At 36.4% G+C, this 19,628-nt stretch overlaps 2 protein-coding genes across 3 annotated transcripts; both read left to right on the top strand.

Moving 5' to 3' along the window:
• The first annotated feature begins 147 nt into the window (after nucleotides 1–147).
• On the top strand, nucleotides 148–4,010 carry LOC116292600 (charged multivesicular body protein 3). Its single transcript, XM_031699978.2, has 7 exons — nucleotides 148–282; nucleotides 792–852; nucleotides 1,345–1,524; nucleotides 1,949–2,070; nucleotides 2,430–2,541; nucleotides 2,864–2,904; nucleotides 3,273–4,010. The coding sequence occupies exons 1-7, from the start codon at nucleotides 238–240 to the stop codon at nucleotides 3,357–3,359; spliced, it is 648 nt and encodes a 215-aa protein (XP_031555838.1). The 5' UTR covers nucleotides 148–237; the 3' UTR covers nucleotides 3,360–4,010.
• Nucleotides 4,011–4,249: 239 nt separating this feature from the next.
• On the top strand, nucleotides 4,250–14,303 carry LOC116292263 (potassium channel subfamily K member 3). Of its 2 annotated transcripts, XM_031699653.2 has the most exons (3): nucleotides 4,250–6,027; nucleotides 7,990–8,226; nucleotides 12,764–14,303. In XM_031699653.2, exons 2-3 carry the CDS (start codon nucleotides 7,998–8,000, stop codon nucleotides 13,312–13,314), a joined length of 780 nt encoding a protein of 259 aa, XP_031555513.2. In that variant the 5' UTR covers nucleotides 4,250–6,027; nucleotides 7,990–7,997; the 3' UTR covers nucleotides 13,315–14,303. The 2 variants fall into 2 exon arrangements, with proteins under 2 accessions (XP_031555513.2, XP_031555437.2); XM_031699577.2 differs by lacking the exon at nucleotides 4,250–6,027 and having other exon boundaries at nucleotides 6,718–8,226.
• The last annotated feature ends 5,325 nt before the right edge of the window (nucleotides 14,304–19,628 follow it).

Genomic DNA, 19,628 nt, shown 5'->3' with positions numbered 1-19,628 from the left:
CGTGATGTTTCTTCAATCGATAATACCTCGGGTGTAAAAATAAATATTTTGTCGATTTATTATCGACTGATTTTACTCTCCGAGTCTAGCCGTCGGTCGCCGTTGGTATATCGACTAACCCATGACGTCATTTTCGTAAGGTTTATTTTCGTTCCTGATATTCAGCAAACTCGTACAGTTGGCTTTAAATCTTAGCTATTTTTTCTTCGTTTCTCTCTTTTCTTGAGTCTATCAGTCATGGGACTGTTTGGTAAAACACCACAGAAGACTCCTAAAGAACAGGTACAATGTTTTATTTTATTTTAAGCCATTTTATTGATGCATGAACTGCATTAGAGAAACCAAAGTTGCAACTTCTTCGTTTTGGTGAAGTTTCTCTTTTTTTATATATACTATAAAGTAAAAATTATTCTTTCATTCTGGAATTTTGTGGAATATTTTCGGTCTTGTGCAGTTAAAATACATTTACAGTATGAAAAATTGTATTTTTTAGAAAAAATTGTAGCAGAAATAAGTGGATTTCAAAATATTGCTAGCTGCATCAACTTTGTACTGATAAAATTTTTTTTTAAAAGGAAATGAAAAACCTTTTTGTATTTTAAAGCAGAATATTCTAGGGTTCGTTATTAACGTTATAAATTGTTATGATTATATACTAGGATAAGATAATAACTTAATTTAATTCTCAAAATAGTTTTTTTTTTTTTTTCTTTTTGCAATTATGAAAATATTGATATCAAAAAGTAATGTGAACTGTAACTGATAATAAAGTGTTACTTCTATTCCCTTAGGTTAGAGAATGGTGTGGTACTATCCGCAAAGAAGGGAGAGTACTGGACCGGCAAATAAGAGGTTTGTATAGTATATACTCAACTGCATATATTATGCCAATGAGTTTGCTTTCTGCGTTGTTCTCCCCCTTGTCATAAGGATTTATCAATGGGTACTCAAGCGGTCTACCCTCTAGACAGAAAAATTAATTATGCAGGCTCAATGCACAACTGAACTGTATACTGTGTTCTCCCCTGGTTTACCTTAGGGTACTCTGGATGTCTTTCCTTTAGAGGTAAAATTATAAATGTGAAAATCAATGTCACAGCACTGTTTCTCATCAATGTGTAGTTCAGGACATAGGGTTTGTGCAGGCATGATTCCCTAAAGAGAACTCTTTATCAGGACTGGTAATGATACAGATGTCAACAAACCATGTTGTGTCAAGATTTGAAAAAATGAACCCCCCCCCCCCCCCCCCCCTATTAAAGTCCTGGATCTGCCACTGCAAGCTATAAAGGTTTATAATTACACATTCTTATATACCACTTGAATGGTTCATTTATGTATCAGCAATACAAAACGAAGAAGCTAAAGTAAAAAGAAGTATCAAAGATGCTGCAAAGAAAGGTGATAAAGATGTGTGCAGGATTCTTGCAAAAGAAATTATTAATTCAAGAAAAGCAATCAATAAGATGTACGCATCTAAGGCACAGCTGAATTCTGTAGAAATGAGCATGAAGAACCAGCTAGGTAACTATCACTTAACTACTAACACTATTACTAACTATTACTAAATTAGACAAGCAATTACAACAATCCAAAACAAAATATGAGGAATGACTGGGCATGAGACTGAGTCTTAAAAATGCTGACAAACCTGCAAGCCAATTATGTATATAACTATGGTTAAAATATGTATCTGAAGGGTTTGATTGTGGAGTAGGTATAGGGATGTTAAGGGGATTTGAAATTGGTGCAATGTACCTTGTAGGGGACCCTGTGTCCTAATGTGCAGCACTGGCCTGTAGGCAAAATCTCAAAAATCAATGTAATTATGTTATTTACTTAATTATAGTTTTTATTATATCTTAATAACTATAAAAGCCAACTGAAAGTATTTTAAAAAATTCATTTAATTATTATTTTTTAAAGCAATCCTATTGTTTTTTTAAAGCAACCCTTAGAATGGCTGGTGCTCTTGAAAAAAGTACACAAGTCATGAGCATGATGCAAAGCTTGATTAAAATTCCACAAATCCAGGCTACTATGATGGAACTATCAAAAGAAATGATGAAGGTTAGTTTAGTGGGCTGGGCAAGCTGTGTATTATTTATTTAAGTTTCCAATAGTTATTATAAAGAAATTATGTCATCCCCAAAATCAAATGATTGTTGGTTAAGTTGCATTGCAGTTTAGCATTGATACATTATCAGTAGGGCATTGGTACTATAGGGAGATGGTAGAGTATTGGTACATTATCAGTAGGGTGTTGGTAGAGTGTGTGGTAGGGTGCATTGATATGGTGTTCACAGGCCTCGAACCAGTGACCCAAACCTTTGGAACCACAGACGCCATAGCAGCATATGCCAACCATGCTAACCTATGAAAATTTCAAACTCTTAATATTATTGTAACTACCACTCATGCATTTATAGGCTGGTATCATAGAAGAGATGCTAGAAGATACCTTTGAAGGCTTGGAAGATGACGATATGGAGGAAGCTGCTGATGCAGAAGTTGAGAAAATATTATTTGAAGTCACTGAAGGTTAACAACCCAGAATAACTATTTATCCACTCATTTATAAATTTATCCACCCATTTTATTCATCTACTCATTTAATCATGCACACATTTCTTCATCCACCCATTTATTCATGCACCCATTTATTCATCCACCCGTTTATGGGTGTTTCTTATAATAACTCTGTTTCATTACCAGTGAACCAATATGCCATGTATAGAAAATGGTCATAATTGATTTCCTATTTTGGAGGGTGTGCATTCTCTTAATGTGTGTGCAAGTGTATTAAAACAACATCATTAATTTTGTATTTACATGTTTTTTCCCTGCTTGTGTTTAACCATAGGTGCTCTTGGAGAGGCAGGACATGTTACTAATCCTTTACCGGTAAGATGATTACTACATACTACTGATCCCATGGGGTAGGGGTGTCCTTTACCGGTAAGATGATTACTACATACTGCAGATCCCATGGGGTAAGGGTGGGTGGTTTCTCTGGTATAACGATTAAGTGGCCGAGTCAACACTTCTGCACTACTCCTGGGAAGATGGGTCTTTCCCTTTTGTTTGTTTGTTGGTGTTTTTTTTTTTTTTTTTTTTTTTTTTTTTGTTTTGTTTTGTTTTGTTTGGTTTTGTTTTGTTTTTTTTTTGTTTGTTTGTTTGTTTGTTTGTTTGTTTGGTTGTTGTTGTTTTGTTGTTTTTTTTTTGTCGTTTTTCTTTTCCTTTTTAAAACAAAATTTTAACTTTTGCTACAGGCTGGTGCAGAAGGTGTGGCTGAGCCTGAAGGAGAAGAAGAAGATCTAGATGAGATGAGATCAAGACTGGAGGCACTTCGAAGCTGAATCACTTCAAACTACAAGGTGTATATGTATAATACTGACTTAATAATCAATGACCACCTTCTATGACTTATAATCCCACTCCAAATAATAGACTTCAATGTACATTTGAACATCATCCATATTGCGAACATAATAATTTACCAATACTATGAGAGCCAGATGTCAAGATATATCTCTGACATCAGTGCTCAAAAATGTGATCTTGAATAAGGTTTCGAGATATCATTGTGACTTTTATTTCAAAAGTACAAACTTTTGATAAGGATTATTTTCGTTTTGGACAAGATATCTCGAAAGAGACAGGACACCGCGATGTTTTATTCAGTCAGCTTTGATATGTATTATACGAAGTCTTTTAACCCCCAAGATGTAAAATATTAGTTATATGTATGCATGCTTTTAGCGTAATTGGATTAGTCACAAGAAAAAAAGAAGGAAGAACGATACAAAACGTTAAGTTGGGGGGGGGGGGGGGAGGGGGGACGCCAGCAGGATCGATCCTAAGGCTGAGAAAAACATTTTCATAAATCCTCATTTTTCTAGCCTGCGTGTTATTTTTCATGCTTTGCCGTTTAATCTATGTTCCATTGTTTTTAAATCTCACGTGTAAGTAATATAATTTCATGAAACATGAATCATAGGTTTGTATAATTATTACCTTGTTTTTTATTATCAGTACGAGTCTCCTAAAGGAAATGATAAAATTGAAAAACTAGAACTGTTTTATCGTTGGTATCACATATCATATCAATTTTAGGGAAGCTTGGAAGCTGATCTAAGTACTGGTAGGATCGGAAAGGAAGGTTTTATCAATGGATTTTTTTATTATTTTTTTTTAGAATTTCCTTGGTTAGTTTTGCGGAGGGAGAAAAACTAGAGAACTCGGGGGGGGGGGGGGAAATCCTACGACACCTCGTAATTTCTTTTTTTAATTTTATCATGTTGCTCGAGTTCTTTGGGGGCCTTTTTTCGACCTCCTCTTTTTATTTCCTTGTATGACGCACTCGCTGTAGAACTGAAATTTGAAAGCAATTGACTAGAGTGGAAAGGATGAATAAAATGTGCAGAAACAGCCGAGAAGCCATTTCAATGCTGGAGTGTGACGCGCTTTCCACAGTAAAACCTATGTCACATTAGTGTGTCCATCACATGTTAGTGCTGTAGTAGTTCCAGCAAATATGAGGCCTCTTTACGGATGAGATGCGCAGAAACAGCCGAGAAGCCATTACAGTGTTGAAGTGGTGCGCCATGAGGCGTCTTTATGAATAAGATGCGCATGCAGAAACAGCCGTTCCCTGCTAGCAGAGTCTCTCTTCTCTTTCTCTCCCTTCTTTCAGGCGGGGAGGAAGGAGACTCTGCCGATGTAGAGCGTTTCCTTTGATACACCGCCGTCCACGATTGTGGACGAACAAAACAAGTTTTAAAACCGGTTTTCAACCGATTACATGTAGTGCGCATGAGCAAATGTAAGACACCGTGGCGCCAAACATTGTTTGACGAGAGCGGCTGTCAAAATCATGACAGCGTTGCTAAGTTACGCCACGCATGCGCGACAGAAATAATGTCCTACATCGGCAGAGTCTATTTTTCTCTCTCAACCACTAAGGAAAATAGGCTCTGCTAGCAGGGAAAAACAGCCGAGAAGCCATTTCATAATGAGATGCACAGAAGCAGTCAAGAAGCCATGTCAATGTCAAATACCATGCAGAAACCATGTCATTGCTACTTAATTCAAGGGTCTTTTACTCCAAGTGATTTTGACCGAATCATTAGAAGTAATCATAGCTAATCCCTCTTTAAAAACACAACCATTATTTTTATCACCACTTTTGTTTCCCTGTGTGTGTGTTTTGTTTTTTTTTCCACTCCAATTTTCGTCATACTTTAACTAATGGTCCCTTACGACACATCACAACAGCTTAAGGAATTTGAACAAGTGGCGAGGACAGCATAAGTGCTATTAACGGGCTGTAAATGTACTTTATGCCTAAGGACTTGAAAAAGTTTGCGGATAGTAAACGAAATATCGTTCGTGTTGCAAATGCAAAAAATTATCGTTGGTGCTACATTATTTTATTATTCGTTTGAATTTCTTTTTTTCTTTTTTTGAGACTAAATCAAGGCGGCTATTTCATAGACGGAAAGGGTCTAGACAAAACATCTTCTGTATAAGAATATAAATTTTATTTATCTTGTCAGGCCTTATTCATACAGAGGAGATTCAGTCTTGGCGAACATGTACAAGTGTGGTTCAACATGTTTTTCCAGGAATCTAAGCTAAGAATAGTACTTTTTTTTTTCTCATTCTGAATTATAGATAACTAAAAGGAGAGGGACTTTCCCACTGAGAAGTCGTGAAAGAAAATTGGATATCCTTCCTTCCTTCTTTCCTTCCTTAATTCATTTCGTTCGTTCGTTCGTTTTTTTTTTTCGTTCTTTCGTTCTTTCTTTCTTTCTTTCTTTCTTTCTTCCTTCCTTTCTCAGGTTTTTCTTTTCCTCCCTCCCTATCTTTTTCCATCCTTTCCACCTTTTGTCACTGTCACAGCAAAAGACGCGCTTGGAGTCATACTCTATCAGACACTGACTGATGTGACAGGAAACAACGCTCGCTATAATTAGGTAAGGAAGTAAATTCAAGATCAGGATATCATCATTGTACAAAATTAAGGTGATTATCGTAGAATGAGTTTTCACACAATAATACGTGTTACTTTTAACATTACCACGTGGTAACGTATTCATTTATTCGTTTTCGTATTTTTACCTAAAAAGACATATTTTCAATGGCGATTAGTTTACTTTGAATTATTGAGAGCACAAAGAATTATAATTTTCATAACAAAGGTGAAAAAGCTTTCTAGTTCCCACCGCTTCAGGCTGCTTATTTGGTGTCTTTCTCTCTCTTCCTCTTTCTCTTTCTTTCCTCTTCTTTCTGACGTGAACCTCTTTAAAAGGTCTACTTGCGACTAAGCGTCGAAATGCCTAAAAATCATAAACAATTTGGTGAACCGTAGCAATAGAGAGTTTTAGATTGACTTTTTTTTTCCCCCGCAAACGGCAAACGTGACCACGTTTTAATATAGTTTTCCTGTATTTTACTTTACCTTTTACAAACCTTCTCACCAAGCGCAAATACTCTTTTGTTTTTCTACTACTTGGACTTTTTTGCGATTCTTTTTCAGTCATTTAAAAGAATTTTTTACTGGTCAACTGACGTTTCACGTTTGCCGTGAACGTAAATCTAAAACTCTCTAATGAAGATTCCGTCCACTTCTATTTTTCTAAACAACCTTGTAATTCAAATTATTAATTTGAAATTAAAACCTCCTAAAATAACATTTAATGTCAAATCAATTTTAATCTAAGTGAAGATAATTCTTAACCATTTTATATTTCTTTAGCGTTAAGTTTTTATATATATATATCCGTCAGTTGCATTCATTACTATAACCATTACCCATATGAAGTCATCGCCCATTTTACAGCTACGTACGGCGAACAGAAATGAATAGAATAGACTATCTCGCAATCTTTGTTCCCTCACACCAACATGGTGTTTTATTCAAAAACTCACTTCTTAAAAAGTGAACAAAGCCGACAATGACTAATAAAGAGAACGAACGAATGACTGATTCAATTCTATTATTTTCGCTGTTTTTCAGTTGGAAATAATATAATTTTGAGTTATTTCCATTTTTTCGGTCATAATTTTGAGTTATGTATAGAGAAGGCGAAAGTAAGCACGCAGTAGACAGAAATGTTGAGTTGAATTATGTATTTTTCTCGATCGGGTTTTTTTCCTTGATTCCGAGATTTGGGTCATGTTTTGATATATATAAACTAAAGCGCGCGCACGACTGGGAATAAATATTTGAGGGGGATTTAAAGTTGGTTGTTTTGTCTATCAGTTCAAGGTGTACTGCTAAATATGATTAGGGTGTAAATCCGCCCCATTTGTATCATGACGTGCGTGGAAACCATAACTCACGCAACAGCAATTGACTCTTTCATTAGTGGCTGAGATTTTCTCTCTCTCTCTTTTTTTTTTTTTTTTTCGTCCCATCTTGCCGCGCTCAGAGATAAATGATCCAGTCGATCCTGTGTTAAGTTGAGTTCAAAACCTTAACGACACACCATTTGTGCCTTTAATACGGGACAACTATGACTGCAGGAAATAATAAGTATCATAAATTAGATAGTCTGAATGGGTTTCCAAGACTATAGATCTCAACTATTAGATCCATTATTCCTGGTGTCCTGTGGTTTTTATAAGTGCTCTTGTGGACTATGATCTTCTCTTACCGGCGTGGTATGGTGAAAGACGAGAATAATTTCTCGCCCACAGGGCTCCGTATCATTGGATAATCAAAGCTTAATCTTCGTGCTCTTACTCGTAATTAGCGGTTACTAGGAGACAGATATGATTGATACCCAATGTAGGTACATAATAAGATGTAGATAGTAAAAGCCTTTGGTTATGTGATGTTGTTATTCATTTAGAGAAAGGCACTGGTCACTGTTTCTAGTTTCAACCTGTTTCTTTAGTTAAGCCAGGCCATGGCTCCCGCGCTGATCAAATCTGAGACCCAACGCCTTCTTGTTCGTAGCTTCTTTTTCATTTGTTATTTAGCGGTAGGGATGGTTGTATTTCGAGCTCTGGAGTCTGACAACGAGGTGAAAGAACGAAGAGACGCACAAAGGGATATTGAACTCATGAGACTTAGATTTAACATCAGTGCTGAGGAGATGAAAAAATTTGTACAAGTCATCGAAAGAGCGGCAAGTTTTGGATTCATGAACAGCTGGATTGAGAAATGGAGTTACACGGGCTCTCTGTTCTTCTCAGGCACCGTCATCACAACAATTGGTGAGTAAAAGTCATCGTATTTAGTTACTCTCTCGGCTCTCTCTCTTACCCTACGTCTTATCGCGTCTGGATAAATGAATTATCACTATCATGATTAAGAAAGTGATACGAAGTCTCAGACTTTTAAAATACTATCCAACTTCTGACGATACCGGAGTTAATCTTGATGAAAACTGCTTTCCATTTTCATAGTTTTAGACTTCAAGACCAGACTGATTAATGTGTAGTGCCAGAAAAAAGACTAAATTACTGGAAAATCAAAAATATTTTATTTTTTTAAGCTAGGAATCATTTCGAATTTTTTCTGAGAGAAAAAACAACAAAAGCCAATAAAATGTTAACTTTAATAACTGGCGTTTCCCGATTTAAATCACACACAAAAATTAAATGCAGTGTATTTATCGGTTATTTCTTTTCATTATACCGTGCTATTACCACAATGGATTGACGTTTTTTATTGCCTCCGTTGGCATCAATCTTTAGAAGGGGAGTTTTTTTTTTACCACAGGACTCAGAGCTGGTATCTCCTTAGCATAACAGTTGGTGACGGCCGACTGACCAGGCACGCTTCGAACAGAACGGCAAACGAAATAAGTAATAAATGCTGAAAAGACTTAGACAAAAGAGTATATGTACTTATATAAAAAAGGTTCAAAACTTTGTTTTAAAACATTTGTGGATTTGAAACAGAGAGTGTTTTATACGCCTTCAGCTGATGTCTTTTAATATTTTTTTTCTTTGCTGAAATATTTTGAACAAAATCAGATCAGATTGTTATTAATTATTTTATTGAAAAATTCATTAAAGAGTGTTTATTCAATTTTCATTTAGCATAATTTTAAACTTACCGCTAGTCCGTCGGTCGCGAGATTCTCATATAGCATGAAGCGTTTTTGATCACAATTCTACCCAAAAATATGCCCACTGTTGTAATAAGTGAGTAAGTTAATGCGGAGAGATTTGAAAACATCTAGCCAGATAGGAAATGTGTCCGAATTGAGTGACTTAAAATCAACAAATGCTTTTGTCCACGTGGAAAGCAAATCTTTTCTGTCAGATTCGATTTCATTTTGTCGAGCTTGAATGTCTATTTTATTTTTTATGTTTTTATTATTTATGTTTAATTTTTTATTTTTTTATTTTTATCTAATTCTTATTTAATTTCTTTAATTTATTCATTTATTTTATTTTTTCAATCAAAACGCATTGAAAACGAGAAATATTTTTCAGTCCTTTATGTAAAATATATTTTATCCATTTCTTCAAAAGCTTACTGTCTTTTTTGATGCTCTGACTATCCCGTCATGGCCCACAAAACTTTCTTTCCCGCACTTTGTAAGGTAATTTCAGGGGCGGCGGAAGCTAAAAATCTTTGGGGGGGGGGGGGGGGGGGGGCTGCAAAAAACTTTGAGAGGTGGGCACTGAAGATTATATTTAACGCATTAACCAAATTGAGAATTAGTAATCACGACTTTGAAATCGAAAAGGGAAGACATTCAAGGGAGTATAAAAAAACAGAAGAAAGGAGATGCTTCCATTGCCCAGATAGTGTAGATGAGAGGCACTTCCTTCTTCACTGTACATTATATTCAAATCTAAGGGAAGAACTCTTCAAGGACATAAATAACATAAACAATGATTCTCTATTGTTAAATGAGAACGAGCTGTTTCTGCTATTTATGAGTCCGCCCAAATTGTTAGCAGTTGCAGTAGCAAAATATGTCCACAACTGCTTTATAAAAAGATCACATACAATACAGAATTGATATAGTATGTGGTCTTCTTACCCAGACTAGGCAATAAATAGTAATTGTACTAGGGTTGTTACTTTAGGTACACCCATGCTCTTTTATTGAAATCTTCAACAGGTCTGTGAGGGGGTCGTGGTGTTAACTGGCACCCACTACCTAAATTGATAGAATGGGTCCGTATTGTAGACCATTGTCTTTACCTTGTCCGATTAGAAAAATTTTACCGAAAACTGAGTCATTCCCAGAAAAATATTTTGTTTGAATAGTATCCATATTCATTTATCTTCTCATGCACAACCATCAGACAAAGAAACGATACTCTAGGGAATAACACGTGGTCTAAGATAGGAAACACTACCATAAACCTGAAAGGATTTAATAGAGAGTTTTAGATTTACGTTCACGGCAAACGTGAAACGTCAGTTGACCAGTAAAAAATTCTTTTAAATGACTGAAAGAGAATCGCAAAAAAGTCCAAGTAGTAGAAAAACAAAAGAGTATTTGCGCTTGGGTAGAAGGTTTGTAAATAGTAAATAGAAAACTATGAAAACGTGGTCCACGTTAGCCGTTTGCGGGGAGAAAAAAAGTCAATCTAAAACTCTCTATTGACAAATACTCCCTTCCCTCCCCTCCCCCCAAAAATTCCGTATTGAGCGCAATACTGGAATCCAGATGACAGATGTTGACGTCCGGTTTTTACTGGCGTCTGGGTGGCTTTACTTACTATTATAAGCCAAAAACCGAGTTTAATTTAGTAAATTTAGGAGAGATATAGATAAACCGCTAGTAAAGCTGGTCCACCGACGTCTCTCGTGAGCGATGTACAACATACGTGAAATATCGTGTATTCGATTCATACACGATGAACAGTTACTTGTACATGTTGTAGAAATATTATCTATTTTCTCTTTATAAGCTAGTAAAATGTTAAACGTAAAGTAAAGTAAATGTAAATGTTTTCGGAGCGCAGCTCCTTCTTCAGACGTGATCAGTTGAATGTACACATTCGCATAGGGGCAGATTGTCACGCACGGTGAAATTGGGCTCATGATAAGTCCTGTTCTAGTTACTTGTACCGACAAACAGTCTGGACTTCACCACAGTCTCGCTGTATTTAGTAAATGTAAAACCATGCTTCACTGAAAACATCCATAAATGTAGAAGAATGTTTTAAGGTTACTGAAATATTGTTTGATAATCTGATTGACTTGTTCAAGTTCAAGCGTTGCGGCGTAATTTGATTAAGGTTGCATAATATGAAACGCCTTATGGTGTATTTCGCTGTCCATTGAGTGACGTATCATCTGCAAGGAAATATGGGCTTAAAGTGGGCTCCCTGGGGAAAGGAACGTGCGCCCATGAAAGTAAAGTTTTTTGAATACGACTGTTCTAACCTTAGATATGAAATTTACCGACTACGCGGCTTACTGCGCTTCACAATCACGCGCAAAATCGTAAAATTCCTATCGCGACAAAATAAGGCCTTGGTGGACGTCAACCAAATTTTTTCCATGACATTGCCGGGAAATACAAAGCTTTTAAGGGCATGTGCCTATGGGAATGATGTAAAAAAGCCTTGATTGACGCATACCAAAACCTACTTTGTCGCGACGGCAAATTGTACGATTTCGCGCGTGTAATTGAGGAGCGCTGTCATATCACCATTATCCTCCCCCACACACCATTAAAACCCCCTCGTTTGTCCTCCGCAAGCTTAGACGGTTGGCATTCTTTTTTTCGTACAACGCAGAAACCACAAGCCCCCGGATTTCTGTTCGTCTGTTGAAGCCAAAGTTATTGTGCTTATCGCACGAAAAGAGAGAAGAACGTATGCGCATGCCTCAACACACAATTTCGTCACCGACATTCAATTCGCACCGTCGTAAAAATATCTAAGTTTAATTGCAATTGTGTACAAAATGCCAAAAATTAAGTTCGCTGCTAGATAATTTTTTTCCGCAACGAACTTTTTAGTGTTCTTTTTCTCGCTTTTTCAGTTTTGAGCGCCCCCAGCTTATCGCAAAAAAACTAATTGATGAATGTTCCTGAAACCTTTGATTAATACACAAGAACACGTTTTAAAAGAACTCTGAAGTTGTTAAATATGAAGCAACTGCAACTCTCTGAACAGAAGACGTCATTTAGTGTTTTCTTTGCTGATAACCCTTAGACATGCGCACTTGGAGCATCGTCCACATATCGCCTACAATTATCGTATACATAACGCTCGCGCCATCCTACAACTCTAGTCGTAGATTGTAAATCAAGCCTACAACTCGCCTTCGACAGACGCGAGCTTCTTGTATATGATAGTTGTAGGCGAAAATCGTAACGTCTAAACCGGCCTTTATTCTTTATGGTTTCCTATAATTTCAATGAACGTTCAACCCAATTTTTGTTTAAATAAACTTCACGGCATGTTTTTCGAAACGCATCCCACATGGAAAGAATTGAGCATGGATACCTACCTATATCAATCATTGTGATCAGTATAGGTGTTGGGGCAGAAATCTCCGTCATAGCCGTAAATGCTTCGCGCTGCCATATTGCGCTTCAGTACTATGTCTGGAGGTATGGTCCTAAATTTATTAATCAATGGCCAAAAGTAAATACAAACGCCATACTTGAAACTTGGGCAAATTCCTTTTTAATCTTTTTTCTTTATATATCAGAACCCTTTTATATATTTTTTCATGTCTAATTCCATGAAATGCCCGCACCCATGCGCACAACTTTTACTCGCAACTTAAATTTAATCGTGTGATTTCTGTATTTTATCCTATCAGGTTATGGCCACTTTGCACCTACAACGCTTGGCGGTCGTTTGTTCTGCATGGCATATGCCTTATTTGGTATTCCAATCACGTGGTTGATGCTGACGTCACTAGGCAAGAAAATCGTTGAAAAGATTTCTTCGTCTCTTGAAGGTTTATCAAACCCCTGCTTCGATCCAAAGAGCAAAGGATTTAATTTTCTCTGCTTACTCGTTGCCATCGTTCTTAGCTTCTTCGTGATGGCTTTCGTTGCCACTGTTGGTATGTTCAGCGAAAACTGGACGTTCTTGGAGGGATTCTACTTTGCTTTCATAAGCCTGACCACTATTGGCTTTGGGGACTACGTTCCAATACATCCGAATATAAACCCAGAAAATCTTGAAAAATCCTCGTTTAGGATAAGCTTGTTTATCTTGTTTTGTTTGTTTTTGTTTTCTTTTGGTCTGGCTGTGACTACCAGTGTGTTACTGTCGATCAGGAAGATCATGGAGGATCAGACAATTTTAGGGTTTCAATCACTGTACAGTAGTCCCTATGACGCAGAACTAGATGACGAAAACTAATAACAGTATTTAAAACAGACAAGTATAACTGCCGCAAGGGTTCATGGGACACCCTGAGTTCCTGGACAAGAAAGATGATGTAAGGGGAACATTCTTACAGAAACCTGTAATGGTATACGACAAAAGTAACTCACTTATAGGTTGTTTTTTCAGATCAAGAACGTTCTTTGTCTACCGATTTCTAATATAATGTTCCTAGACTAAGAATGAAAAGACACCGATTTCAACGAACAATTTCATGTCCATCATCTCCTGCACCTCATCTCTTCCCTTCGCGCGCATTTTCGCATGAGGTTCCCATTGAATCAGGGATACTCTTGAAGGGAGCGCAGTCTTGAACATAAGGATGAGAAGGAATGACAGTATCGTAGGATCAAAAGTACGGAGAATAAAAACTGAAATTTCTTATACCATCGTTGCGAAACATGTTATGCGATAAAGCGCTTTCACTCGCGCCCTGAAAGGTTCTTTTTCTCCGAAGGAGAACTCGAAAAAGAAAGCATCGGTATTGGAAATATAGTCACGTGATCAGAATGACTTTCAGTTTCGCCTTACTTTCAAGAAACGGTGCTGACCATGATGACCGCAGGCTCAAAAAAGCACCAGACATTAAAACGTTAGGGATATGTCACGTGAATAAAATTTCAGACCAGTCTCGCATTATTTTTTCAATCAGTGCTGATCTCGATGAGCGCAAACTCAAAAAATGCATCGCGTATAAAAAACTAAGGAATATGGTGACGTAAACAAAATATCCAATCGCATTTTTTTCGAGCAAACTAAATGCTGAGCAGAATGTGCGCTAGTTTCTTTTGTAGCCATTCTTAGCAAAGAGGACTAGATGTGCGCAGACTGGTGCAAGATTATACTTGGTATCACGCATGCGCAGTGCACAAAATTGAAAATAACCGTGAGTGGTATAAGAAAATTGCTGTATATGAAATAAAAAAGACAAGCTTTAAAATACAAGCTTTGTCATGGTAACGGTCGTTTCTATTTCCGTCGTTCTCATTGTCCTCCTACAAAAAGAGCGACGTGTGATAGACCAATTTTCTAAATCGATTCGCGTGCACAGAATGCCATCCTGTGTTGGAAAGATGCTTCGGAAGTCACTGGGGACCAAAACAGAACGAACTTTATTATAATGACTCGCCAGCAAACAATTTACGTAGTACGTATGACGCAAACATGCCTAAATAAGAGCAGAGCGCGAACATGAAGAGTTTATTAGGGCTTCGTGTGCTTTGGGCTTGAGAACCTAAATGAAAAAAAGCCGAAAATTGGAAAAACAACTATTATTACCAAAGTATATATCATAACAATAACAAGTGGGTGTGAACAATGGCAGAAAACCGGTGGTTGGCCAAAATTATGGTCATCAGATTATTCATCAAAATATCGCAATTCATGTCCAGGGGTGCGTGCGTCTAATTTGGAAGTAAATTGTAATTGCGTTGTTAATGAAAGTTTTTTATTTTTATTTTTATTTTTATTTTATTTATTTATTTATTTATTTATTTTTTAATGTTTGATAAATAATTGAGGTCCATTGAGGGCGTTTACATGCAAATTATTTATCAAAAAACCGCGATTTATTTCCAGGGGTACGAACGTCTAATTTGAAAGTAAATTGAATTGCGTTAATTTTTTTGTTTGGTTTTTGTTTTTTTGTTTTTAATGTTTGATGAATAATTGAGGTCCATTGAGGCAAAATATCGCAATTCATGTCCAGGGGTGCGTGCGTCTAATTTGGAAGTAAATTCTAATTGCGTTGTTAATGAAAAGTTGTTTTTTTTCTTTTGTTTTTTGTTTATTTTTTATGTTTGATAAATAATTGAGCTCCATTGAGGGCGTTTGCGTGCAGTGCCTCGAGTAGCATGGAGGTTGCGGTTAGGTGTATTGTCACAATCTGTTAACCTTAGTATCTTAACCACAAAGCATGGTTAACCGGATGACATTTGAGAAGTCGGTAAAATGCGCAGGCGATACTCGTAGTTCGTTCTTAATGCCGGGAAATGAAAGGATTAATTAGATCATGTTCGCCCACTAAACCAAGGCTGAGCTCAGCCGGTATAATTTCTCTCGAAAGGGTCACGGGAAACAAGGATTCTGGCGCTGTTTCTCAGACGGTTATTGCGATAGAAATTAAACCGGCTGAACGCAGGCTAACTAAACCAAACACCACAGATACCAAATACTGGTGTCAACGTGACATGCTCCACGCTTTTCTGCTTTTATTTTCTTTAATTCTACTTATTTTCATTTCTGTTGACATTTTATCCCAATGTCCTCATTATTTTAACTTTTATCTTCAATCCATCCAGCTGCTACTTTCCTTTCTGTTTTTCATTTTTCTTATAAATGCTTGGTTTTTCCATAGCCACTTTTTTTCCTCAATTGTTTAGTTTATAATTCCCAAATTTTTCTTCTGAAGATATTTGGCTTTTCTTTCCAATTAGCTGCGTTTTTTCCCGCTTTCTTGTCTATGTCCTTTTTGTTTTTACTTTTCTATTTTATCTTTCTTTTTTAACTTTTTTTTCTTCCCGTTGTTGTTCAAGTTTTCTCGTTCTCGTTTCTCTCTTTCCTTAATCTCCCTCATTTGCTTCCTCCTAAACTCTTCTCTTCCTGTACGTTCTTTTCCAACATATTTACTAGCCTCGCTTGATTTCTCATAATTATTTTTTGTCGTCATCTTTAAACTAAAAACAAAACCAAGAAAAGGAAGAAAAAGAAAGAAAGAAAAACCTCACTCACACACTAGTGAGCATGCACCCGTCATCATTTATTTGGCGCACTTTCTGCCATGTTCATCGGATGCCAGTTTTGACGTTAAACATCAATAATTGATAACCAACTATTATTTATGGAGCCTTAAATATGTTTTATATAGATTTCATTCTATAGCACCTGCAAAATGAAGCTTTATTGTTCAATTCTATAAATTTCATTATAACATTGATAATAAGGGCAGCCGTTGAAAAAAACCATAACATTTAAATTTAGAAAAAGGTGGTTTTATTTTTAGAATTTTTTTCGCTGGAGATTTTGATCGATGTTGTTATCATGTTCCATGGGGAGATATATAAGCTTACAGGAGACTATTATCGTTTCCTGTGTTCATTGGTTTTCCTTTTTCATTTATTTCTTCCTTCCTTTCCTTTTTGTTTTCTATTTTTATTTTTTTCTTGTGACGTTTGCTTCATTTAAAAGCGAACAAATTGAAAATATTCAAAAAACAGGGTTTTTTTATTTGGTCAAGATCTTTTCTTTCTTCCTGTCTTTTCTCCTTCCTTCTTCCGGTACGACTAGTCCTCTTCGGGAGGCTCTTCAGGGAGAGAGGGAGAGAGAGGGGGCGGAGGGGCTGCGGGGGGGGGCGAGAGGAGAACGGGACAGAGGAGTTGGAGGAGCAGCGTCGAAGGTGGCGCCTATGAGAGCGAGTGGCGGGAGCCGGAAAGAAGAGTGAAGAGAAGGAGAGAGAGGGGCGGAAGAGAGAAAAGAAGCAGGAGGGCGAGAGATGAACGAGGCGGGAGAGGGACCGAGGCAGAGCTCGTGAGAGAGGATCGCCCTTTACTCATTGCTCTCCTATTCCCCTCTCTCTCCTCTTCACTCTCCCTTCCTTCCCTTCCCTTCCCTTCCTTCTCCTTCTCTTCTCTTCTCTTCTCTTCTCTTCTCTTCTCTTCTTATCATTTCCTACCATTATGACGTCATAACTTTTGTGACGTCAGCTATTCTTCGCTTATCCATTGATAACTCTTCATCATTATCCTTTTGAAATACATGCTCTGTATAAAATGTTTAGATATATCAGTAATGTTTTTTTTAGTGTTTTTTTTTTTTTTCTCGTAAACACTTAACGAATTCTTGGAGATCACTAGTCTTTTCGTCTCCTTTTTATAAGAGCTTTTGCATGGCTTTATCCTAAGACCATCACTACGAACACTTAAAACGAAGTACAAAGAGCTTAAATCAAGAATATAATAACTTCTACTGGTAAGCTCTTTGTTTAGATGGGCGGCTTCGATAATAGCCGTTAAGTGAGTCTGAGAAAATCCTTAATTTCCAGAGCACGTAGTCCATAGTGAAAACCACAAACAATTGCGTGAATCTGCTCATTTAGCCTTCAGCCAAATCAAAATTGAAATCCTAAAAAATATAAATATTTTGTAATCAAAAATAGAATATCCTGCTATCGGGTGAAAAGTTCCCAGAGCAAATGAGATCAACCTTGCTAAATTAGAACTTCAAATTATAACAAAAAAAAATTGTCATTTTTTTTCTCCATCCACTTAATTATTCCCTGAAGTGAGTACAATGTTACTAGGTTTTTGAAATATTACTCAGTCTTATAATATAATTTGTATGCATAAACCCCAAGGCATCCGAGAACCATTTATTCATTCATTTTTCGGAAGAGACCAGGTTTTGAATGACATTAGTTAGATAAGGGAAGTATTTGCAATGATTAGCGTGGGCACGTACTGAAATTCAAGTGTTTTATCGATACAGTCTCTCTTTACGGATCTTTTCGCAAAAAAAAAAAAACACTATACCGGTACTAGTGTTAGAAGGGAAAATCTTTCCCGCGTATAGACTGGCGACCGACATCTGAGCATAGTGTACGTGGATCTGATATATTTATGAAACTACGAATACTTGACGACTTTATTGAAACATTTTGAAACATTTTGCAGATCTCAGTTCAAAGCAAAATTCGAACTAACAGTCAATTCAGTTCGGGAACTAATTTTTGAAGAAATATCTTCTCAGAAATTTATTCTCAGTTCATGATGGAGGGAATATAAGTCGAAAGTACTTGGAGATGCTTAGAGCAGTATTTAAGATGTATTTAAATAGCTTATCTTAAGGACGTTTATGGGCATTGTTCGCGCGCATCCTTTCTACGCTTGAATTTAGTGAACGCGCGCTCATCGTGATGACGTCATTCCAATGTTTTGATAAGCAAAATATCATAAAAACGTCTTTAATTTCTTATAGCTCTAAAACGAAGTCGGGCATCCCCTTTTTTATTTAGTTCTTTTTCTGAAATTACTTCGTAATGCCTAACTTTAGAGGAAACATTTAAAAAATCTTACGATGGGATCAAATTGATGGTTTTCACGTCGGCCATGTTGGAGGACTTTAACGAAAGAATTGTCAATAAATTCTTTTGTTATATCCTCCAACATGGCCAACATGGCAACATGTCTTTTGTTATTTGATTCTCTTGGGAATGGTTGAAAAACCAATAGAAATTACATATTTTGTGCATAATTGGAATAGGATTTCACTCATCGCCAAGGCTTCAAGTCCACTTTTACATAGCGAACAACATTTTAGGTTTCTAATTTTTAACACAAATTTCAAATGGTAACTAGTTATCTGTATATTTTCTAATCTTCTGTGAAAAGTGGGACGATCAATTTATTTTTTCATTAAAATATGATTTATTTTTAATAGCTTTCCACAAGAGAATATGAACTTAGTTTATATTCTCTTGCTTTACATGTTTTACACGTCGTTCGCGCGTTTTTACCGTAAAAAGGGTGAACGTGCACGCATTCTGACGGCTAAACGAAGTCGGGACCCCATTTCTTACTTACCTACTTTACTTTTAGTATGATGTACTTTCATAGTGCAGCATAAAATAAAAAATCTGACGACGGGATCTTTTGCCCATGAACGTCCTTAAGAGCGTGTCATGAGTACCTTGCGACATATTGATTGGACAGGAGGAAACATTGAAATACCATTCGCCATAATCGAGCGTTTTTTCTCTCGCAATAATACTTATCTTGTCATTCCTTTTTTTTCTTTCTTTCTTTTTTCTTTTTCTTTTTTTCTTTTTCTTTTCTCTTTCTTCTTCTTTTTCAAAGTAGAAATAAGAGATGTAAATCGAACGACGATTTATAGCCAAAATAATTTATTCTCAATTTTATCTCTGCAATCATTAATAGCCGAGGTTTGGCGATCGTATTATCTAAACTATTCTTTTTTGTTTCCCCAAAGGTTAAGGATTTATAATGCTTATAAGAGAGAAACATATATTAATGACAAAAAATTAACTTTCTATCTTAAACGTTGAGTATCAATTTTGAGGATATATTCAAGATATTTATCGCATTTTCTTCTCGGAACTTCTCGTGCAAGGAAAAAAAATCTTGTGTTTTTGCACTCTTCATTAAATCCTAAAAAAAAATATTGTTTTTGTTTCAAATCCAGGTGTTTTTTTTTTTTTTTTTTTTGTATCCATATTTAATTTTCCTGTCCCAACAGCGGAAAGTCCATCTACAAAAAATGTTCTCACCTCTCTTCAA

Source organism: Actinia tenebrosa, unplaced genomic scaffold (assembly GCF_029948245.1).
Source record: "Actinia tenebrosa isolate PJP-AT-01 unplaced genomic scaffold, QUT_ActTen_1.0 PGA_scaffold12__29_contigs__length_12842862, whole genome shotgun sequence".
In the NCBI taxonomy this organism is placed as follows: Eukaryota; Metazoa; Cnidaria; class Anthozoa; order Actiniaria; family Actiniidae; genus Actinia; species Actinia tenebrosa.
Note: the sequence above shows the minus strand (reverse complement) of the source record. Positions and strands in the feature narration are given on the sequence as shown.